Source organism: Carcharhinus amblyrhynchos, chromosome 3 (genome assembly GCF_965287045.1).
Source record: "Carcharhinus amblyrhynchos chromosome 3, sCarAmb.v2.hapA, whole genome shotgun sequence".
NCBI lineage: Eukaryota > Metazoa > Chordata > Chondrichthyes > Carcharhiniformes > Carcharhinidae > Carcharhinus > Carcharhinus amblyrhynchos.
In genome coordinates, this window is record NC_137326.1 from 122,010,465 (window position 1) to 122,035,325 (window position 24,861).

Sequence of the window (24,861 nt, forward strand, 5' to 3'; positions counted from 1 at the left end):
TAGGAATAGTTATAGCACTATTCCAATAGTGTTGTGGGATTTTTTTTTGATCCACTTTGAATCCATATTGGTTTCATGTGGGTGGCAGATTAGTTAGCGCCAGGGACCCGGGTTCAATTCCTGGCCTGGATCTCTGGAGTTTGCACGTTCTTCCCGTATCTGCATGGGTTTCGTCCCACAAGGCTGAAAGATGTGCTGATTAGGTATATTGGCTGCCAAATTCACCCTCAGTGTACCCGAACTGGAATGTGGCAACTAGGGGATTTTCATAGTAACTTCATTGCAGTGTTAATGTAAGCATACTTGTGACAGTAATAAATATACTTTAAAATGTTTCAACCAAACATGCCTTGTAGTGTACTATGTTGGAGTGTTGGCCTAAAATGTTGTCTCTTGAGTAAAACTTAAACCCACAACTTCTGTCTCAGTGAGAGTGCTACCAGTTTGGAAAGAACACAAAATAGTGGAGCTGGATACTCTGGGATGCTTGCCGTGTCTAACTGGCAACATGCTAAATTTTGTTTCCACTATTTTGTCCACCTGGTTTCCTTCTGTTAACATCTTGATGGACTTGACATTAAGCAGTGGGTATCAAGCTAATTAAAAAACACTCTTTATTATGATCCAGGATTCCCAAAGAGGGATGGTAAGATGAACACTGAGCATAGTCTGCATTTTAAAGGCTTGTTTGGACATTTTCATTTTCATATAGCAATAATGTGCTAGGTGGAAGATTTAACATATTGAAGTACTACAATTTTTGAACATGTTCTTAGTTGATTTCCCCATTTGACCTATTTTAGTGGCTTGATTTTTGTGAAAAACTTAGTCATAAATTCAGCATTTTATGAAGACAGAGTTCACGACCAAAACTGGTTAAAGCAGGATTATTTCTTCCAAGAAAATGCAGTGAGGAGAGCGTAGTGCTAATACAAAAATACCTGTGTAAAATCAATTACAATTACTTGCAGTAGCAAGACATGATTGGGGAATTCCATCACTACGTTTTATCTAAAGTTTTGCAACAAGAGATCTCAATTCTACATTTTCTGTGCCTTTGTAAATCAAATGGTTAATTCACGAGTATTATTGAGGTTTCTGTAACAGAGGTCTTAATATTTCTTAAGCAAGTGTTCTATGGCACCCCATGATGTCTTGTGTAATCAACTCCCTTCTGAGGATAAATGCCAAGAGTCAGCCTAATTGTGGCCAAGAAGACCATTAACATAAGTCGATTATTAAGTTGTGCCTGGCTGTTTCAATGTATTTAAAACCACCAAAAGTGATATTGGTTTAGGAAGAGTCTAACTATTTGCTTTTTAATGAAAGCAATCACAATTGGCACTGGGCATGCCCACAGTATAAACAGAGCAGTTACAATTTAAAATCTGTTTCAGTCAAATGAATGCTGTCATTTAGAGTATGGGGGTTTTCTGAAAATGCAGTCTGAATCTGTTTTTTTTATGTACAGGTGGTCACTCTGAAACGAGGAAGGATGATGCACGGGCTCAACTAATGAGGGAAGACCCAGACCTGGCTAAATGCTTTATAAAGACATTGTTTGGTGTGTTATATGAAGTGTATAGTTCATCAGCTGGACCCGCTGTCAGACACAAGTGCCTTAGAGCAATTCTTAGAATAATTTATTTTGCTGATGCTGAACTTCTAAAGGATGTGCTTAAAAATCATGCTGTTTCCAGGTTGGTATTGTGTAATGTGCTTAAAAGAGCTTTGAATTGTAGAAACATCTGCTGAAAATTTAGAGTTTGAATATTGAAAATGTCTTAAGTAGAATTCCATCAGAGATGAGCGGTTGTTCCAGTAGATCATAACTCTGATTAGGAGTAAGAAGGATTGGTAACTAATTGATAAAATAATCAGAAGTGACATAAGTCAAGAAAAAGTTATGATCTGAAAGGGTGATGGAAACAGATTCAATAATGTTTAAAAGGGAATTGGATAATACCTGGAAGGAAGAAAGCAGAGCAGTGGAATGAAATGGATAACTTTCAATCAGCTGTTGACTTTATGGGCTGAATGGCGATTTTCAGTGATTTTACAATATTTCTCTATTGGCATCAAAGCCAGTCAAAATTAATCATCTGAATGCTTAATGACAGTCTTCCATTTCATGATATCATTCAGATATGACAGATGGTGAAAGACACTGGTGTCTTTCATAAAATCGAAATAGCATTTTGCTCTACCTACACTTTTATTTATTTTTTCTAATTTTGCATTAATCAGCAATCGTATTACAAGAGCTGGCCTCTTCCTCTTCTCTGCCCCCGTCCAGCTATCATTAGCATGGCTGGTATAAACACCTCAGTCAACTTATTTGGTGATATTGCAACTATTAAAGTCTAAACACTAGATAAATTTGAGTAATGTTTGCATCTGTATGCGAAAGAGGGCTTTGGAGCAGGTGTAATTAGTGACTTAAATTTTTTTACTTCAAAAAATAAACTATACATTGCGTAAGAGTTCAAATTTGACATTACATGAAGTGCAGCACAGGTTGATTTCTTTCTATACATGACAATCTTGAGGTACCATTTAAAATAATAATACATTTAAAATGGGTCATATTTGCAATCAACATTTCACATCAAATGCTCACTGTTGCATACAGCCCATGGGGTTTTATTTGTCTTCCAGTCCCTTTGTAGACTATGGGGTGACCATCCTTGGATCCTGTGAAGAAAGACAGTCCGTGCAGGAGCTGTCTCACCGTAAGAGCAGAATTAGGCCACTCGGCCCATCGAGTCTGCTCCGCCATTCAATCATCGCTGATATTTTTTTCATCCCCATTCTCCTGCCTTTTCCCCATAACTCCTGATCTCCTTATTAATCAAGAACCTATCTATCTCTGTCTTAAAGACACTCAATGACCTGGCCTTCACAGCCTCCTGCGGCAAAGAGTTCCACAGATTCACCACTCTCTGGCTGAAGAAATTCTTCCTCATCTCTGTTTTAAAGGATTGTCTCTTTAACCTGACGCTGTGCCTTCTGGTTCTAGTTTTTCCTACCAGTGGAAACATCTTTTCCACATCCACGCTATCCAGGCCTCGCAGTATCCTGTAAGTTTCAATAAGATTTCCCCCTCATCCTTCTAGGCTCCAATGAGTACAGACCCAGAGTCCTCAACTGTTCCTCATACAACAAGGTATTCATTCCAGGGAGCATTCTTGTGAGCCTCCTGTGGACCCTTCCCAAGGCCAGCACATCCTTCCTTAGATATGGGGCCCAAAACTGCTTTCAGTACTCCAAGTGGAGTCTGACGAAGTCGTAAACAGCTTGAGAAGTACATCCCTGCTCTTGTATTCTAGTCTTCGCAACTTGAATACGAACATTGCATTTGCTTTCCTAACTGAATACTGAATCTGCACGTTAGCCTTAAGAGAAACTTGAGCAATGACTCCCAAGTCCCTTTGTGTTTCTAATTTCTTAAGCATTTTCCAGTTTAGAAAATAGTCTATGCCTCCCTTCTTCCTTCCAAAGCACATAACCTCATACTTTTCCACACTGTATTCCATCTGCCACTTTGCCCACTCTACTAACCTGTCCAAGTCCTTGTGCAATCTCCTGCTTCCTCAATACCACTCATGCTGCAGTACTCCTCAGCATCTCATCCTAGTTAAAGAAAAACACATTCATAAAATTTGTACAAGTACATTACAAAGCAGTTCAAATTTCACATTAAATGACGTGCAATACTACATTTCTTTCTCCCAGTACAGTGTGATATGATATGTAGTGCTGAACTACTTGACAAGTCTTAACTTGAAGTGGTGTATACATATTCCTTTTGTTAGTTACATAAAAAGGTTTTTTAAGATGTACTTTAAGGACCAGCGTCTGATTTGTGACTTTCTTATTCCCCAACAGCCACATTGCTTCCATGCTATCAAGTCAAGATTTCAAGATCGTTGTAGGAGCACTACAGATGGCAGAAATTTTAATGCAGAAGTTACCAGATATATTTAGTGTTTACTTTAGAAGAGAAGGTAACGAATCATTTTTTGTATATTTGCAAAAATGGAATGCTTTTATATTTTGCAGACTTTATTTGAACTTTATGACTTTTGATTTTGGGTAAAGTATTGAATTTTCTTTACAATAACTAAAATGGTTAGAATTTTGGATGTTGGGCAAAATATTAATAACATTTTGTTTTTGTGCAAGGTGTGATGCATCAGGTGAAAAATTTAGCAGAGTCTGAGACTCTACTTACCAGCCCTCCAAAGGCATGTAGTAGTGGAATAGGAAGTCTCAGCACTGCTGCCACAATTAGCACAGCCAATGTTGCAAGCAATACAGTTGCAGATCTCGGATCCCCCAGTTTCCAAAGTATGGATGATTCTTTGGACTTAAGTCCACAAGGGTAAGTTTTGAAGTTTCCAAATTGAAGCAACAAACCTCCTTGCTCTCCTATCAAGTTAGAATTGTGGTAATCTATTTGTGGTGTCCTGATCTCTAATAATGAACTTATTGGCAGGGGTCACTTTTATGACATCTTATGAAATGAGTTGCCGTCTGGTCCTGGCATATTGACAATGAAGACTTTTAGTTAAGGAATCCGGTAACATTTAATTGTTGAAATTTCATTTACTAAAATTCCAGTTGGGTTAAATTCTGTCCAATGTCACTAATGCTAAGGTTCTGGGGACCACGGCATTTGTGTACAGTGAAAGTAGAGATGAGCTCTAATATGGCTTCAGAACAAGATGAATATAAGGCCAGGAATTCTTCCAAGGGGCATTTTGTTCCTTCAGATATTAGGGTAGGCTCCATCTTGATTTGGCCTATTTATGCACCATAACTAACATTGATACAAAGCAACAGCTCTGTACCCAACATCTGTCGTAGAGTACTAAATGTTAGATTTTGTTTTTGGTGTTCCTCTTTGCCGGCACTGAAGATGAATTAAAATAATGCGGCAGAAAGTAAGTTGAGATGTTAGCTTGCATAAACCATCTTGCTTCATAAGGGATGGCCTTGGAGTGCAGGTTTCATCCAAAACAAGACCAGTTTTACATTTTTTTTATGTCAAAAGAAGAATTAATGATTGGGTATCATTGTCCTTGCTCTGCTATTATTGATTTGCATTTTAAATTTAAATTTGTGGTCTTGGTTCTCTGGGCACTAGGTTTTCAGTATCAAAGCAAGATCAAATTTATTTTCATTTATCCATGTGCCTTTGGCTTTACATGCAGCTATATAAAATCTGCCTTGCGTTTGGAGGACTTGGCTTTTGCAACCTCTAGTACCCTACCTGATTATGCCTATCCTAGCTGCAAAGGAGCATGCAAATTAGGAACAGGAACAGGCTACTCAGATCCTTGAGATTGCTCAAGGAGGCTTGCAAAAGTTAAAGTCTAGTGTGGGGAGTAGGGGAAGTAATAAAAAGTGAAAATATTTAGTTTATCTGATTACTGAACTCTCAACAAATGGAAGCACATCATTTTGTAATTTGACAGAAGTCTATTGGGAGCAGTGCGACCTGAGCAAAACCAACGTAGTGGTCGGAAATTGATGTCTTATTTAGGATGGAATCTGTAGCTCAGGATTTTTTATATATACAAACTAAAACTTTCTTTTTTGCGGGTAAACATATTTCCCATTTGCTTTGACATCCGCTCCCAGTGTATTAAATGCCTGTCATGATGATGACACATTTTGCCTCTTGTCGAGCCTTACTTGATTCCACCTCTTCTACATGCCCAAGCAAACCTAGACCCTTTAGATCAAGAATATAATGCAACTTGGAGCTAGCACTGGATTCATTATCATCTGTTCTTAATTCCAGGTATGTCTCCATCTGCTCACAAGATCAGTCCTACAGCTTGGGCAGTATCTTTTTAAGGATGCTTCACACACATTTTTGGGTTGTGGGGCAGGCAATTTTGAGTTCTGATGGAGACTTTTAATAAGGTGATAACTGATGAACTTTTTTTAACTGTACAGTTACCACTGCAACTAAACTGACTTGACAATACTGGACTTGTGGTCTGGATAGGCTCCAATATCTTCCTAATGAGCAACAAAGGGATATTTTGCCCAAGTTGCCTTGCAATTAATTGAATCATTCTGTGGAACATTGGTCATGTTAGAGATAGGAGTCCAAAGCAACTTTTTTTTTTAAGTGGCTTACATTTCAACTTCTACTTAAAGGCAAGAGAACCTGTCACATCTGAGGCCTTTTCAAGCAAAGATAACCTATTTTTAATCAAACAATGTGTGTAACCTTGAACAAATTGTTTTTGCCCATAACTTTGATCAACTCTACTCTCAAAGCTCAGCAATACAGCTTATCGTCTTCAACCATGCTATTACCTAAAGTTACAATTTTTGGTTCGATACTGAAGGTTATGACTGTTAAAGTTCAGTAAGAGCGCGGAGTTCACTCAGTGTGAGCTAACATGGCCAACTGCAAATAACTTTATGCCTTTTTTGGCTGGCAAGTTGATCATCCTATGCAACACCTATTTCATCAATGTGATGTTCCCCAAATTCCATTATTCTGATCTTGGGCAATGTTGAAAATTAGAAATCTTGTATTAAATCCTGCAGTAAAAATAGATTACTTCAGGATTCTTTCACAGACTGCAAAGATCACTTCTCACATGCTAAGTTTCTCATTTTAATCTTGAGTTGTTCTGGTTGGGTTGACCGAAAATGGTAGACATGCGCAGTTATCATGCAGGTTCAATGAGCATTTAGAAAAGAGGTATATTGGCCTTTATTGTGAGAAGATTGAAGTATAGTACTAAGTCCTGGTAAAATTGTATACAATTGATGAGAATACATGCAGATTTGGTCTCCATATTTGAGGGAAGATATACTTGCATTTAAGGTGGTACAGTAAAGGTTCACTAGGCAGGTTCCTGGGATTCAAGGCTATGGGCCAGGTGCTGATAAGTGGGATTAAATGGGAGGTCGGGTGTTTCTCATGTGTTGCTGCAGACTTGAGCTAAAGGGCCTCCTGCACTGTCTGGTTCTTATTAGCGCGACTGAGAGTGGTGTAGACCATATTACCTCTCGAGCCATTTCTGTCCTTCAACACAATCATGGCTGATGTTATGCATCAAATCTATTCTCCATTCTGCTCCCCGTGTCCATAATTCTGAGACACCAAAAATCTGTCTCTCTTGGATTTGAAAGTGTACACTAATGGAGCATCCACAGCCCCCAGAAAAGAAATTTCTCCTCCTTTCAGACCTAAGTGATTTGATCTTCATCCTGAGACTCTGCCCCAAATTCAAAGTTCCCCAGCTCAGAGGATGGGTTTCACTGTCAGGCTCCTTCAGAATCTTGTATATTTGAATAAAAGTACCTCATTCTTCTAAACTCCAGAGAATATAGCCTAATTTACCAAACCTATCATAGAATGTTCCTCTCATCCTAGGGACCAGTGAATCTTCTTTTGCCTCCAGTGCAATTCTGCCCTTCTTTGACTATGGAGACCAAATCTGTGTACACTACTCTAAATGTGCTTTCATAGACTTCCTTACTATTGTACACTCGTCCCTTTGCAATAAAAGTGGATGTAATTTTCTTTCATTGGACAGCTTTTCTGCTTTCTATTTTTGCTACCAAGTGAATAATCACATTTTGTTCCATCTGTCTCCCTTAGCCGCTTGCCTAACCTGTTTATAATGTTATGCAGCGTTTTGTTTTACCAGCATGTTAACTTTGTGCTCCCCATGCAAGCATACCCACTCCCTGACCATCAACATTTAGAAATTACACCCTGTTTTAAAAAGTATTCTGTTTTTCTACTAAAGTGAATAATCGCTCTCTTCCACAATTATATTCCATCTGTCCCCTTGGTTGATCACCTAACCTGTCTATATCATTTTGCAGCCTTTTTTTGTCTGTCTTCATAACAAATTCCTACTAACTTTGTACTTTCAGCAAACTTGGACATATTACTTTCTGGCCTTTTTGTCAGTCGTTCGTTTAGATTGTAAATAGATGAGGTTCCAGCACACTTCACCAGTTAGAACCTGTCAACTCTAATATCTCATTTATCCTACTCTGCTTTCTGTCTGATGACCAATCCTCCATTGATGCTTAGATATTTGATTTATCATTGTCACATGTATTAATGTACAGTGAAAAGTATTGTTTCTTGCATGCTATACAGACAAAACATACCATTCATAGAGAAGGAAAGGAGAGAGTGCAGAATGTAGTGTTACAGTTATAGCTAGAGTGCAGAGAAAGATCAACTTAATGCAAGGTAAGTCCATTCAAAAGTCTGACAGCAGCTGGGAAGAAGCTGTTATTGAGTTGGTTGGTACGTGACCTCAGACTTTTGTGTCTTTCTCCTGACGGAAGAAGGTGGAAGAGAGAATGTCCAGGGTCCGTGTGGTCCTTAATTATGCTGGCTGCTTTGCTGAGTGTAGACAGAGTCAGTGGATGGGAGGCTGGTTTATTACCCATGATTTTATGAGCCATTACATCGCATAACTTATCAAAGTCCTTTTGAAAATCCAAGTACACTGCGACTGGTTTCCTTTGCTGTACTAACATCCTCCAGAAGCTCTAATAAATTTGTCGAATACAGTTTCCTAAAACCATGTTGGCACATGATACTATGATGTTACAAGTGCATTAAGACTTCCTTAACAGAGATTCATCATTTTCCTGCTGTCAGGCTAACTAGCCTGTGGTTCACTGAAGCTCTTGTGAAAGCATTCAACAAACTCTGCTTCAAGATTAGATTGCTAATATGATTTACCCAGTATATATGAAGATTAAAGTCCTTCATAATCAAATTGCGCCTTGATGCAAGCTCCTTTTCTCTCTTGATTAATCATAGATTCATAAAATCCATAGTCCATTGGGTCTGCACTGACTCTCCAAAAGAGCATCCCACTCCTTGCAAAGGTATAATGATAGAAGGACCCTATGCTACTGCCACCAATTTTTCCCAACCCTTGTTGCTAATTTCTTTTCATATATTTTACTTCCTGATCTTCTGAGACAAGATCCTTTCTTATTGCTATCCTTGTGTCATCCTTTACTGTCTGTCTTTTGCAAATGTTTACCCTGTAATATTTATTTCCCAACATTGGTCACCTTGTAGTCATGTCTGTAATGACAATTTGATGTAAAATATTTATTTGTTGCGCTACTAATTTATCTGATTATGAATGTGCAAAGCATTCAGATAAAGTCCCTTTAATTTTACTTCTATGCTGCTATTCGTTGCATGGACCTTCTTTATTTGTGAATGCAATATTACTGGTAAATGCTTTGTACCTCCCTGTTCCACGCTGCTCGTCTTCTACCCAAATTTGGTGCAGTATTCTATTGCTTTGACTTGTAGCTTATTAAATCTCCCTTTACTGACTCCTTCACCTGACTGTTCCACTCCACTACCCCTTTTAGCTTAAAATGCTATTAACAATCCTAGTTATACAATTCACTAGGCACAGGCCTAAGCCTTGTTTAAATATAGCCCATTCCCAACAATAGTTCTTTCTTTCCTGAGTACTGGTACCAATTTGATTCAAAAGTCTGTCTTCCCACAAACACTTGTGAGCGACATGTTGAATTCTCTAATCTGCAAAGAGGCCGTACTGGCCTTTTGGCTGGCTATGCTGTCCCTTGTCATACCGTATTCCTTTTCACTCCTCTCATCACTTGAACAGGTTTCTGTACCATAGTGCTGGTCATTTTACTTGCATAATCTAATAAAAGCAATATACAGTGGATGCTGGAAATCTGAAATAAAATCAAAAATGCTGGGGGGGATAAAATCTCCCAATGGCATTTGTGGCGAGAGAAATAGAGTTGGTTTCAAATCCGCATGACTCCTCTTCAAGCCTATTAATTTACTCATCAAGTACCTCATACTTGCTGTGCCAAGTCGAGGGTTGAGGCTGCTCTGCATCACATCTGGGGTCTCATTCGTATCCTCCTACACTTGACCAACTCTGCTTAACTTGACAAGTTAAGACGTATCTGCTTCTGTGAAAGCTGAGATTGCCTCCTAAAACAAGGTGTCTAGGTACCTCCCCCTCCAGGATGCTCCATGATGTCTGCAGCTCAGGCTCCAGCTCAACAACCCTTGAGCTGAAGTTAGTCAAGCTGCCGTCATTTGATACAAATACGGTTCTCTGAAGTTGCAATGTTTTCCACAAGTTCCCACTCTTGCCATGTCAGTCTAACCTAACAGCAAATTTCAGGTTCCTGGCTTAGAAATAAAATAATCACTCTCCAGCTATTGGAGGTAAAAGGAAAGAATAAAAAGTCACCCGCACTCTGCTCGTGATCGCTTTGTGACTCAACTGATTATACTAGACTAAGACTAATAGAGCAATTTTGATCATAAGCATGGATAATTTATTAATTAAAGTTTCAGATTTTATCCAAGTGCTTCTGTTTCTTGACCTTCAAATTAGACATATCTGCTTCTGTGAAAGCTGAGATTTTATTTCCAGAAACTAGGCCCCCTCTCAAAAAAAAAACCCCTGCCCTTTGTAACATCTGAATGTATACGCTTAAAGTAGAAATCAAGGCATCAACAATTGCAAACATGCAATCCTGTAAATGCTAGAAATCTAAAATAAACAATGTGGGAAACTCTTGCACAGATCTGGCAGCACCTATGGAGGGAGAAAGAGTTAACATTTGAGATCTATGACCCATCATCAGACATCTATGTTTGTTGGTCTTAGACAACACAAGTAACGAACCCTCAAAGTAAATTTTAAAAACTTCCACTGGTATTATATGTTGCACAACCTTGAGACATCCTGCATTAATTCAGAGTGTAATGCACAAAAATGTGGCAGTGGTTTTGTAACAGAGTTCCCTGAAAGCCGAAGCGAGATAACTGATCAGGTTATTGGTTTAACTGATGTTGGCTGAGGGAGAGGACTATCGATCAAAAAGCCTACTGTAGCTCAAGCATGCGTAACTTTTGTATCTAACAGATTTGCAGAAATTCTGTATTTGAGCAAGCTATACTTCGATGTAAAAGTTTGCATAATTGTGGTGCCTCAAGCCAGTTATTTTAAACTTGCTGGTTGGAAATAGATTAAAACAGGCAATGGCGTTATCTACAAACCAAAAAGTAAATGATGCCAGAAAGAACATTCTAAATCCCTACATGACTATCTCTCATACCAGAACAGTTAGTGGAATATTAATCTCTCTTCAAAATCAGTTGGTGACAAAATGCTCAATGTAAAAATGGATTCTTATCAATATTTATTTATAAATAAACTATATTTATCCTATACTTTTAATTGTAAAGGTATTTTAAAACGTAAATGTATAAAATAATTGGGTATTAAGCTTTAAGATTGATTCTATACAAGTTTTATATATCTGGCTTTCCTGACCAGATTACATGGTTCATTTCAGTCTGCTATCCTTGCTCCAAGAATAGAACGTTGACACAAAGTGTCACTAAGTTCAAAAATGAACTTTTGAGTTGCTGTATGAACTTGATGCCAGAGCACCTCCTGGAAGCAGTCCAACTTACATCAACACACTCAGTTGGACTGATGAAGGCATAATGAAAACCTGAGCATGTCACTCCTGCCAAATGCATAATATCTGAAGCAGCTGTAAGATATAGGTACACTGTCATGTTTTTCCCTCGTGTCTTGTCAACCGTTGCTATCTTTACCAACATCACAAAGACAGATTAACTGATAATTTGCCTCTTTGCTATTTATGGGACTATGTGTATAAAATTGCTGTCCTAGTTACCCAGGTAACAATAATAACCATATCTTGTTCTGTAAAGTAACCAGAGACTTTTCAGAAATGTCACAAGCTATTGTGCAGGCTTTTAATGACTAAGAAACTTGCTTGCTTTTTCAGACGATTAAGTGATGTCTTAAAGAGGAAAAGATTGCCAAAACGTGTAACAAGGAGGACGAAGTATTCACCTCCAAGAGATGATGACAAAGTTGACAATCAAGGTATGACTCATGTATTGTCAGGGTCGCTTGAGCTCAGTTGGCTGGACAGCTGATTAGTGATGCAGAGTGACACCAACGTTGCAGATTCAGTTCTCATGCCAGCTGAGTATATTTTATAAAGGAACACCTTCTCAACCTTGCCTCTTGCCTGAGGTGTGGCGATCCTTGGGTTAACTCGCTACCAGTCACAACCAATGGTTGTCTGAGACCACAGAGACTATAACTGTAGTGTCATGGAGCATTAAAATGACTGAAAATAGAATTGTCAATTTGGATTTGCCTATACTACAGTGACTTTTTATGGACTATCCCCCTCGTGGCAATGTAAATCATAAGGCCTTGTATCTAGGTAGAATGCTAATTAGCTATTGTCTAGACAGCCAATTCCATTCTGTCCTGGAATTAAATAGTTTGAATTAGAATCATGCACAAAATCTGACATTCTGGACACCTCCCTGATACTTGGGGGTCTAACAGTCTATCTGCTGTCAGCACAGCTGCTTGTGGTCATTGTTTACAGGTATGAACATCTTATCTTCACCTTCGCCCATAAATCAATCTGGGCATCAGTGTCCCAGTAGCGGTCAGGTCACCCAGACTTGTTGTCGAGTAATATTTGGAGCAGATCTCGTGACCACTTACTACGTTTTACTTGAATTAATCAGACAAGTGCAAGAAATTACAGGCCAGTGAGTCTAACTTCAGTGGTGGAGCAACTATTGGAAAAAAAATCTTAAGGACAGGATTAATCTTCACTTGGCGTGGCAAGGATTAATCAAGGATAGTCAAAGAGCAATCATGTCTTACTAATTTGATTGTATTTTTTTGAGATGACTAGGTGTGTAGATGAGGATAGTGCAGTTGATGCTTTTGACAAGGTTACAATGGAAGGTTGAAGAAGGTAAGAGCCCATAAGATCCAGGGCAATTTGACAAATGGGATCCAAAATTGGTGCAGTGGTAGGAGGCAGAAGGTGATGGTCAAAGGTTGTTTTTGTGACTGAAAGCCTGTGTCGAGTGGTGGTCTGAAGGATCATGCAGTAGAGTAGATAAATGCTTGATAGCCACTGAGAACAGAATGGGCCAGTCTCTTTCCATGCTGTAAAACTGACTCTGACAATCCCTAAACGTCAATTTTTTGATTTGTCACATGTATACAGTGAAAAGTATTGTTTCTTGCTCACTAAACAGACAAAGCATACTGTACATAGAGCAGGAAAGGAGAGAGCACAATGGAGTGTTATAATCATAGCTAGGGCGTAGAGAAAGATCAACTTAGTGTAAGATAGAGCCATTCAAAAGTTTGGCAGCAGGGAAGAAGCTATTCTTGAATCGGCTGGTACGTGACCTCAGACTTGTATCTTTTCCCGACAGGTGGAAGAGAGTATATCTGGAGTGCATGGGGTCCTTAATTATGCTGGCTGCTTTTCCAAGGCAGCGGGAAGTGGATGGGAGGCTGGTTTGTGTGATGAACTGGACTTCATTCATGCCTCTTTGTAGTTTCTTGCGATCTTGGGCAGAGCAGGAGCCATACCAAGCTGTGATACAACCAGAAAGAATGCTTTCTATGGTGCATCTGTAAAAGTTGGTGCGAGCCGAAGCTGACATGCCAAATTTCCCCAGCCTTCTGAGAAAGTAGAGGTGTTGGTGGGCTTTCTTAACTGTAGTGTCAGCAAGGGAGGTGGTGCCAGAGCAAGTTGGTGATCTGGACACCTAAAATCTTGAAGCTCTCAGCCCTTTCTACTTCATCACTGTTGAAATAGATGGGCATGTTCTCCTGTGTCTCCTAAAGTCAATGACAATCTCGTTTGTTTTGTTGTCTTTGAGGGAGAGATTATTTTTGCTGCCCCAGTTCACCAGATTCTGTCTCATTCCTGTACTCAGTCTCATCATTGTTTGAGATCCAACCCATTAAGGTGGTTTCATCAAACTTGAAAATCGAGTCGGAGGGGAATGTGGCGACACAGTCATAAGTGTATAAGGAGTATGCTGGGAGGCTGAGGACCCAACCTTATGGGGCACTGGCGTTGCAGATGATTGTAGAGGAGTTGTTGCCTATCCTCACTGACTGTGCTGTTTGTGGGTTATGAAGCTCAGAATCCAGTCGCAGAGGAACTTGTATGCTTTGCATATTTTTTATGTTCGTTTGTGGGACGTGGTCATTGTTTACTGGCCAGCATTTATTCCCATTTATTTATTTAATTCATTTGAAATCTAAGTGCCACCTATGCTGAATTACATGTCTAAAAGAACACTGGCATCTGGGGAATTAATGCTTATTATCACTAATCCAATGAAGGCTGAAGTCATTTTGCACCTTTTGTATTTCAATGACTGACATGGTGAGACTTAAATGTGAAACAATAATTTGGTGCTGTGATAAATGGGGGGGCTGAAACTGTAAATTTTAACTCATTTGCTCAATGAATATTCAACTGATATGAAATATCAATTGTTCAGTTCAAGTTTCTTGCCTTAAAGTTCAAATTCATCATTCCTTTGTTACAGTGCAGATGTAATATGTTCCCAAGATGCTATGTTATTGCTATTGTTGGCCTAGGTCCTTAAGTGATTGAGGCAAGAGGATTCTTTCACCTTTTTATCGATTGATTGGGGTTGTTTGGGTAATTGTCTGGGCACTTAAGGAACTCCAAATTTATTTTGTTTTGCTTAATGCATGTACTATTTTGACCTGATCATTTTTAAAATGGTCTTATTCTGTGCTGTAGTGTTCTATGGTTCTATTTAATAGCTTCTTTCCTGATGCCAACAAATTTTTGAATGGACCTTCCTACCTCATTAAGTTGATGCACCCTAACTATGACCGTAACACTACATTATGCACCCTCTCCTTTCCTCCTTGAGTGTTACACTTTGTATAGCGCACAAGAAATAACACTTTTGAATGTATAATACATATGACAGTAAATCAAATTGATATCACGATTGGCAATGTTAGATAAGTTAACAGCAGGTTTGTGTAAGAAGTGACCAGCAAGAGAAATTGTGCTTAGTAGCATGTTGGCAACTTTATCTACTTCAGATTTCCTGCATCTTTGGTACTTCGCCTTTGAGAGAAATTTGAATCTGGTAGGAAATTTTCTTGTGAAAAGCTGTAACCATACATAATACTACCCTATTGCTAACATTTGAATTTTTTTATTGTAGCAAAAAGTCCTACAGCCACCCAGTCTCCCAAATCTTCCTTTCTTGCAAGCTTGAATCCGAAAACATGGGGAAGGCTAAGTACACAGTCCAACAGCAACAATGCAGAACCAGCACGCACTGCCGGTGTTAGTGGCATTGCACGGGTCACCCCAAAGGACACCATGTCCAACAACAGGTATTTAATTATTTACCTTTACTTTTGAAATGTGCAGCAAAGATGAAGTTGAATTGATGTCTTGGGTTAAATGATCTTGTAGTAATATGAAATTGTCATTTTTGCTTAAAATAGCGATCTCCCAAGCATCAACTGAAATGCATGTAAAATTAATAATTTAAGCTAACTCAGCAGTAAGCTTTGTACTATAATGTAGCAAATTAATTGCCACACAAGTTTTATTGGTGTAGATAATAGAATAGAATCCTTATGGGCCAGAAGGAGGCCATTCAGCCCATTGAGCCTACACTGACAGCAATCCCACCTAAGCCCCTTCCCCATAACCCCACATATTTACCCTGCTAATCCCCCTGACACAAGGGTCAATTTAGCATGGCCAATTAACTTAACTCCCACATCTTTGGACTGTGGGAGGAAAAACCCACGCAGACTTTAACCATAAGAGATAGGAGTAGAATTAGGCCACTCAGCCCATCAAATCTGTTCCGCTATTCAATTAAGGCTGATTTTTTTTTCTCACCCCATTCTCCTGCCTTTTCCCCATAACTGCTGATCCTCTTATTAATCAAGAACCTATCTATCTCTGTCTTAAAGAGACTTGATGACCTGGCCTTCACAGCCTTCTGTGGCCAAGAGTTTTACAGATTCACTACTCTGGTTAGAAATTTTTTCTCACTTCTGTTTTAGAGGATCATCCCTTTAGCCTGAGGTTGTGCCCACTTGTTCTAGTTTTTTTCTACTAGTGGAAACATCCTCTCCATATCCATTCTATCAAGGCTTTACAACATCCTGTAAGCTTCAATTAGATTCCTTCCTCAGCCTCCTAAACTCCCAATGAGTACAGACCCAGAGTCCTCAACCAGCGTGCTGCAGCTAGCTGGCTATGTAGAACCACCTAGTTTTATAATCATTTGATACCCACAGATGGCCAGTTTTTCATTCCTTGACATAACTAGGTGTAAACTCACTATAGTGTTGTATTCTTGCAGTGCTCTTTACTGTAGTTGCATCTTGAGTATATTTTCTGGGAAATAACAGGAAGGCCATGATCAAAATGCAATAACTACAAAGCATTTACCTGTAGCATTGTGAAAATATCATCCTTTTTCTGCTTTCTCTCAGAAGAAGGCAGGATTTGTACTTAAAGGTGGCAGTCTATTTGGAAGAATGCTGAAAAATGTTAGATTTTATGTAGACTGACTTGGAGCATTACTAGCATGGTGCATTAGAGAAAAATTGATATTAAGTGATGTTCTAGTCTGTTTGTGTTGGCACTAGATTCTGAAAGAACTTTTTTTTTCAGAGAGAAGATAAAAGTGTGGATAAAGGAACAAGCCCACAAATTTGTTGATCGTTACTTCACCTCCGAGAATGTGGATGCAAGCAATCCAGCACTGAATGTACTTCAGCGACTTTGCTCTGCCACTGAGCTACTCAGTTTGCAGGTCTGAATTAGAAGCTTTTGAAAGCAGTATGAATGTTTATTTTAGATCATTGGCTGCAACTTGAAGTGGCTGCCCTAACAGTATAATTATTCAATTTCTATATTGAGAAGACAAGTTATAATCCCAGTTTACACAGGAATCATATCTGGTTGGTGATTCTCCTATGCCCAGCCATCTTCAAACATACTTCATTCCTTAATGGAAGGTGATCTGACATTCAGACACTTGTTCAACACCATATTCTTGTGTTTTACAAGTAATGTGCCATTTTTCTGTGTTTATTAATGTAATCATTCTACAAAAACTGAGTTGAGGAATTCCCATGTTGATGAATTGCTGGATAAACCAGCTACCTTAGTGAAAGAAATTGCGTTTTTAGTTTTATCTTTCATCTCCATGTCCTCAACCCTTGATCACTGGCATAACAAGCGGTCTTCAACCAGTTTGAGTAAAACAGCAATGAGATAAATCAGGAGATAATTTATTTTCGTGATTTTGGTTGAGAGTTACAATCTTTTTGAGGGTATTGAAAAAAAACTCTGGAATTAGTGTCATAACATCCTTTATGTCACCTGAGATAATCTATGGGCCTCAGTTTAACGTGTCATCCTAATAACAGTTCGGACACTACAACAGTCATAAGAACATAAAAACATAAGAAATAGGAGCAAGAGTAGGCCATCTTGGCCTTCGAGCCTGCCCCGCCATTCAATAAGATCATGGCTGATCTGTCGCTGCTCAGTTCCACATTCCCGCCCTCTCCCCATAACCCTTAATCCCCTCGCTTATCAAAAACCCATCAACCCGCGTCTTGAAAATATTTAGCGAGGCAGCCTCCACCACTTCAACGGGCAGAGAATTCCAGAGATTCACCACCCTTTGAGTGAAGAAGTTCCTCCTCAACTCCGTTCTAAACCGCCCCCCCCCTTTATCTTGAGGCTGTGCCCCCTAGTCCTACTGTCCTTTCTGAGCAGGAAGAGTCTCTCCACCTCTATCCTATCCATCCCATTCATCATCTTATATGTCTGAGATCTCCCCTCATTCTTCTAAACTCTAACGAGTACAAGCCTAGTTTATTCAGCCTCTCCTCATAGCTCAACCCTCTCAACTCCGGCATCAGCCTAGTAAACCTCCTCTGCGCTCCCTCCAAGGCCAAAATATCCTTGCGCAAGTGCGGCGACCAAAACTGCACACAGTACTCCAGCTGCGGCCTCACCAGTGCCCTATACAGCCGCAGCAAGACCTCCCTACTTTTATATTCAATCCCCCTCGCTATGAAGGCCAGCATCCCATTAGCCTTCCTGACCACCTGCTGCACCTGCAGGCTGGGTTTTTGCGACTCATGCACAAGGACCCCGAGGTCCCTCTGCACCGTCGCCTGCTGCCTTCGGTACTGTAGTAGCAAACCAATATATATCAGCAAAAGCAATTGCGTTTACTTGCATAAAATTAACACTGAATTCACCAAACATGTAACCACTTGAGACCAACCAGATCTTTATCTTCCAAGTGAACAGTAGTCTTAATTTCATGTACTCACTGTTCCATACCAATTGATTTACTATGCCTCCTGAAGTGTTGAGATGGAGATGCTGGCTTTGGATTGGAGTAAGAAATCTCAACACCAGGTTAAAGTCCAACAGGTTTATTTGGAATCACAAACTTTTTGAGTGCATGCAGATGAGACTTGAAATGTCTTGAAATGTTGGCAGTTGTAACTGCTTCGATTATGAACTTCTATGTTTTATATCCCTCTCTGGGTAGTTTTTCCATCTTTTTACCTCCTTTTTAAGGAGTGCAAACTTCAAACTATTACTAAACATCTTTCCTAAATGGGGCCTGTCCTAGAAACACTGTGGGAAGTGGGGTTGTGTATGAAAGGGACATGTAATGCAGTGGATAGCATTGCTGCCTCCGTTAGAAGCTCTGGGTTCAAGTCCCGACACATGGAGTTTGATGGCCAAGGAAGATGCATTCATGACATGGCCAAACACGTTGCTTGTTAACCTACGAGTACATAACACCAGTAGCAGATAGTAAAAGCAGGAGAAATTCCAGACCAGCCATGTGATGGAAAGAAAGTTGAAGCCTGTACTATCACTGTCCACAGTACCAGACTACAACATGTATATTGCCACAGAAACTCTGCCTCAGTGTTCAGTAACACCCACTAGCAGTGCATGACTCTCCTGGCATAAGGAAAATTTGAGAAATCATGGAATGACACCAAGTACTAAGTTTCATCAAACTGATGCAGGTACAAGTTGCTGAATGGTTGCTTTGTATGCTCAGAGAATTCTGATAATTTCCAGGACTTGCTGTTTTGGTTCAAGTGAAGCTGGATGCTTCTACGTACCTTCCATTTTTATTACAATTCACCAAGTACCCAAAACTTTTGAGCATCTTTCTTTAGTACTGTTAAGGTATGCGATGAAGCCTTTATATTTCCCCTCGCCATATAATACAGCTTTGCACACTGAACGCAAATCTGAGATTGCTACTCTTGACATCTTGCTTTTGAATTGTAATGTGGCCTATCCCATAATCGACATCTTCCAAGCAATGGTTCAGTGATGCACAGCGCATGTTCTGCGGTTTTGTGCAGCTTTCAGGCCACGTTTGAAGCAATGATTATTTTTAAAATGGAAAAGTTCTATAAGGTTCATCGTAGTGTTATTTCTCACTGAGGATGTCAGAGGTGTAAGCCTCAGAATAGCAGATCTTTTAAGAATATAAAATGTAAATCCATCAGGTTATTTTAAGCATTTGTATGGAAAATGCTCCCTGCCAGCCGTTTCAAGTTGCATACCAATTATATGTAAGCCATTCTTTAAAATAGGTACAATAATTATTTTAATTGTACAACATTATTTAAGCAGCATTGTTTTAAGTGTTACAACTTTGTATGCAAACACACTATTTTTTTCCAAAGGTGGATGGTGGGATTGAGTGCCTTTTAGATATCCGCTCAATAGTCTCGGAGTCTGATGTGTCCTCCTTCGAAATCCAGCACAGTGGTTTTGTAAAACAGTTGTTGCTGTATTTGACTTCAAGAAGTGATAAAGACCTTGTGAACCGACATGTCAGGTTGAGGAGGTTCCTTCATGTTTTCTATGGTTGTCCAGTGAGTAGTAACTTCTGACTTACTTGCTCATCTGTCTATTCCTGTTAATTTCTTATCTAGTTGTCATTGCATCTGGTTTGCTTAACTCCAACTTAAACTGATGATGTGCTAGACAACATATCCCCTCATTCATCAATTTGTTATGTGTTATTTCAGTAAATTAAGAGGAATGTATTTAAACAACCAGATGTTGCAAATAAAAATTGTTGGGGAAAATCCAATAGTGGATATAGTATCAACTAGAGTATCAATGTTTTCATTACAAATGAGCATTTTATCACATCCAAAAAAGTTTCACAATTCTGAAGTGACAGGGACCATGTTACAATAAAAGGCTGCAACTTTTATTGCAAGGTGCTCCATCACCATTTCAAGGCAACTGAAGATAGACAGTAAAAAATGGCCTTACCAGCATCGTCCATGAGATTAGTGAAGGAGAATGTCAGTAGGATCTTGTTGAGATGTACAGTTAATTCTTAATTCATTGTATATTGTTAATTCTTGTTGTATATTGCACATTACAAGGTTGACCTGTCCCCCATTTTAAAAATAATGTAAAACCAATTTATATGAATAACTGTGAAGTTGAACAAGTCATCCCTTTGTAGGAAAAGGGGAACTACAGTGTTCCTGTCCTAGTGGCAGTACATGTTTAGCCACCTAGTTTATTTTTCATGTTATTCAATCAAATGGAGATTGTTCCATTTAGAATTACTTCTGCGATGCTGTCCACTATTTATTCAGCCAGGCTTTTATAGTGTTGATATTCGTTTAAAAAAGTTTTCTCTGCTGTTGAGCACAATTTGTTGTCCATTGGCAGTAAGACGTGTGTCCGAGGGCCAAAAGAAGTACTGCATTGCTAAGCAACAGTTTGGAATTCAGTTTGCAGTAGCATATTCTTTTGACCATCCTTTTGCTGTTTAACCCTGGAGCTGGTAAGAGTTTAGAAAGCAGCAAGGGTTTGAGGACCTTGAATGGAGTATCCTAATTAGATCTTCATGTTTCTAAATTAATATCCCAATTTGATTAATTGATCTGAGCTCAGATCTTCAATGCAGACTGGTTAAATTCATAAAATACTGAACTTGGAAGAGGGAAGGTGTTACCATGGACTTGCAAATTGAGTTAGGTAGATCATTTTAAATAGCAAAGCATAGTGGAATTTATAATATAAAACATTGGGATTTTCCAGATCTCTCAAGCTGAAGACTTGCCAGCAATAGATTGAGAGAGACTGATGTACATGCCTGTCAACTGCTTGTGCTTTTAAGACTAAACCACAGCTTGTTTCCTCCAGCCTCTTCCCCATAACCAAAATAAAATATTTTAAAACATTCGAATGAAAGTTAAGCCTGGTCCTTTGTTGTTGAGAGAGATTTGCTGAGTGTCAGCCTTCAAAACTTAAAATCCTATCTCTTCAAACTTCCTGCTACTGAGAGATGCACATAAGCAGCATATAGCTGGAGGGGAGGGAAATAAGGTATCACAAAAATATCCCAGCAAATCCCTGATGCACTGTTCCAGCTCCAGGACTAAATCACAGTGCAAATACTCAGAGGGAAAGCAAATTTCTTCCTAATATCATGACCCTTGGTAAAACTTCATTGTGCTGATTTAACTCTTTAAATCTTATTTTTAACTGTATACAGTTTTGGTTTCTTGATGTGATTGCTTATGGAAAAATTGATTCTTCTGGATTTGGCTGCTGATGGTTTTTACTCACCCAAGATATTTGATTTGCTTTAAATGATCAGCTTGCTTTGACTGGAAGCAGAATTCTTTTGGCTGAAAGACTTGACAATTTTTTTTCAACTTGCTTTAATTGCACACTGTATCCTTTTAGTTACGTTGGTGCATTGCCATGGTGTTTGAATGCTTTTGTTTGCTCACCATGGTATTTTATGAACTTCTTTGCCTCCAATGGTAACTCTCAGGATAATTAACAGGTTACAGGCTAAGGTATAAGCAACTGGATCTAATGGATAGTATTCCTTCTGTCATAAGCCTATTTATAATTTGGCACATTTATAGAATGTGATATAACATACCATTTAAGACAAAAGATTCCTGTCCTCAAATGGGCAACTATTACTTGTAGTTTTCAACTGTCTCTTTCAAATTGTTTTGTCTCAATTTTGTGTATGATGGTCATGTCATTGGTGTACCATATCCTTATTGTAACTCCTCCCATATAACTCCCTTTAAACATCTGGTAAGTTAAGAAATATAGTTTAACTGAATGAAGAATATTAGCTATGCCATTAGATATGAAGGTTGGAGAAAAATAGAATTGTCAAGGATTTTAATGTACTTCTAATCCTGCAGCCCCCAGGAGAGGAACCTCTTGGTCGACTAGAACCTCTAGGCAATGGGCCTTTGCTTGCCCTGGTGCACAAAATGAACAACTGTTTGAGTCAGATGGAGCAATTTCCTGTGAAGGTGCATGATTTTCCGAGTGGGAATGGAACAGGAAGCAGGTATTAATTGTGTATTAATTTGACTTAACTGTATGGAAATATTGCAATTTAAAGAAAGTCTGTGTGTGTGGGTAATTAATCTATACAATATAATGCATAATACTTAGGAAGAGAAGACCTATAGTTTCCTGGTGCAGCCAGGAGCACTCCCTGTACTATTATTCCACAAGGAACGGAAGCAAAAAACTATTTTCTAGCCTAACACCCCTTGCACCAGATTTACCTAGTGAGGAAGCCATGGTTCTGTTCACAAGCCTTGAAATGAAATTGCAGTAAATTCTTGATTAGTGGTGGGAGTCTTTGGCATCTGCTCAAATGGGCAAATGAAAATTGCGACCTGTGGGAAAGCAGTGGGATTGGAGGGATTAAGGTTGCTGTGACCATTTTAATTGCTCACCCATCTGATTTTTACCCATTTTAAATTGGTCCTTTACGGTTAGGGATGTTCCAGTTCTTATGTAGAACTTCTGACACCATTCTGTGAGATAACCTGATGGACTCTCTAGTTCCTGATGTGGAATGACTTAGGGAAAATGGGGATTGAACCAAGTGTTATTCTTTGAGACCAGTTGTTACTCATAACCTCCCTGTTGTTTGTGTAATGATTGATTGGAAAAGTTCTGTGCAAAAACATTCTTTTTCACTTTATAATGCAATCTTTTCCTCATTCATCAGAGGATCACAGGCCCTGAAATTCTTCAATACGCACCAGTTAAAATGCCAGCTGCAGAGACATCCAGACAGTACGAACGTCAAGCAATGGAAGGGTGGTCCTGTGAAGATCGATCCATTGGCTTTAGTACAGGCTATTGAGCGCTATCTTGTCGTCAGAGGTGGTGGCTGCTTTATTTCTGTGTTAAGCAGTAAAACTTTATTTCCTTATACTTTTTCTAATGCTGCAGGCATAATAGTGTTCAATATTGATGATTTATTGTGATGGGGTACAAATCCATTTGTGGGTAGGTGACTCTTGGCAAAGGAACAGTACTAATGAATGTTCACTATTTTAGCAACAATCAAGTTTTGTCTTGACTTTTTTTATATACAGTACAGCCTGGCTTAACGTACAAGTTTTTGATGTCTAAATATTATGTAGTAATTCCAAATGCTAACTATCAATCTTAAGCTAGATCAGAATTAAGAGAATCTGTTGAATTGGCTACTTTAAGTTGTAATGCTTCAGGCCAAAAGGTTGGAGATCCTGAATCCACAATTTAGATGCATTTTGAATCCTTAGTAGTTTGTTCTTGTTGTTTCTTTCGGCTTATTAGAAATATGAGTACAAGATATAAAACCTCTGTGATGGGTGAAGGACAAGCCACCAACATGCTCTTTGGTCATTATCAGTGCTTCTTTGTAGCTAGGCAGTAGCAGATAGTTAAACTTGTAAATAGTTGACTGTGTATTCTCTAACAAGCATCTCAGCAGGAATATTTGATCAATACCACACTAACTGAAATTGGAATCTCTAAATGAAATTTCAGCTACCAAACTGTGGGCCATTCCCTGGCCAATCACTGTAGTTCAGTTGCATTCCAAATTTGGGTTCATTAGGTACCACTGGAGAGACGAATATTAGAAAAAAGTGAATCCTGAAGTGTTTGCAACCAAGATAAGCAATTTTATGATGGATCAAAAACATTTTTGAGAAGTTTTCTAAATGAGATGAAAGCCTGACCAGATCCACCCTGAATCTGGTTGGAAATGAGGGAGGAAATTGCCAGTGTAGTAGAAATGGTACATTGGCACTTGTGTGAGGATGTCTGCGGGAGGACTGAGGAGAGACCGCAATTGTACCAGTTTTTAAAATGAGTTGGAGAAAAATCTGGTCAATTTTAGATCAATTAAACTAGCCATACTTGGATGTTTTTTCAGCCCCCTGAGTTCAGCAATGAAATTGCAATCTATATTGACACAGATAATTCTTAGAAGTAGCCAGCAAGAATTCCAAATGAGACAATTCTGTTTGACAAACCTCAAAATGCTTTGAAGAGATAACTGATGTATTGAATGGGGAAAGTATATTAGTATGCTGGATGGAATTACATGGATTTTGGTGAAGTCTTTCGCAAAGACTCAACTGCTTGAAGATTAAAGGGGTATGGAACTGCTGTGGGGGAGGGGGGGGGCGTTAGTAGAATACTGAGCTCGCTTATGAAAAGATTAGAAGAGAAAACAGCAGCAATAAAGGGCAGTTTTTTGTTACTGTGAATAGTGGTGTCCCACCACAGAGTTCTAGGGCACTTGTTTGCTCAAGCAGGTGGTGTCAAATAAAATCTCTCAATCAGCTTCCTTTTGGTTTTCTGAAGGATATTGACCAGATAGGGAAATGGACTAAAAATTCCAGATGGAACTCAGTGTTACTAATTGTGAAGTTTATGTATTTTGTTTAAAAGAACAGTTGTAATCATATGAATAGAAGTAGGCTGTGCTCTGCTCAAGGAGAATTTTGAGTGTACAGGTTTATAAAGCACCTTAGTTTTAGGTCATAAGAAAAGTTTTTATGACATCCTAGATTTTATCAC

General features: G+C 39.0%; 1 protein-coding gene across 8 annotated transcripts in view; it reads left to right on the top strand.

The window, feature by feature from the left end:
* trip12 (thyroid hormone receptor interactor 12) overlaps nt 1–24,861 on the top strand; it is a 170,946-nt gene that overhangs the window by 104,245 nt on the left and 41,840 nt on the right. For all 8 annotated transcript variants that reach the window (XM_080185919.1, XM_080185916.1, XM_080185918.1 and 5 more), the window contains 9 exons: nt 1,472–1,700; nt 3,889–4,007; nt 4,186–4,384; nt 11,848–11,948; nt 15,116–15,290; nt 16,594–16,735; nt 19,668–19,859; nt 22,185–22,336; nt 23,012–23,169. In XM_080185919.1, the coding sequence (XP_080042045.1) occupies nt 1,472–1,700; nt 3,889–4,007; nt 4,186–4,384; nt 11,848–11,948; nt 15,116–15,290; nt 16,594–16,735; nt 19,668–19,859; nt 22,185–22,336; nt 23,012–23,169 (1,467 nt within the window). The remainder of the gene's footprint in view (nt 1–1,471; nt 1,701–3,888; nt 4,008–4,185; nt 4,385–11,847; nt 11,949–15,115; nt 15,291–16,593; nt 16,736–19,667; nt 19,860–22,184; nt 22,337–23,011; nt 23,170–24,861) is intronic.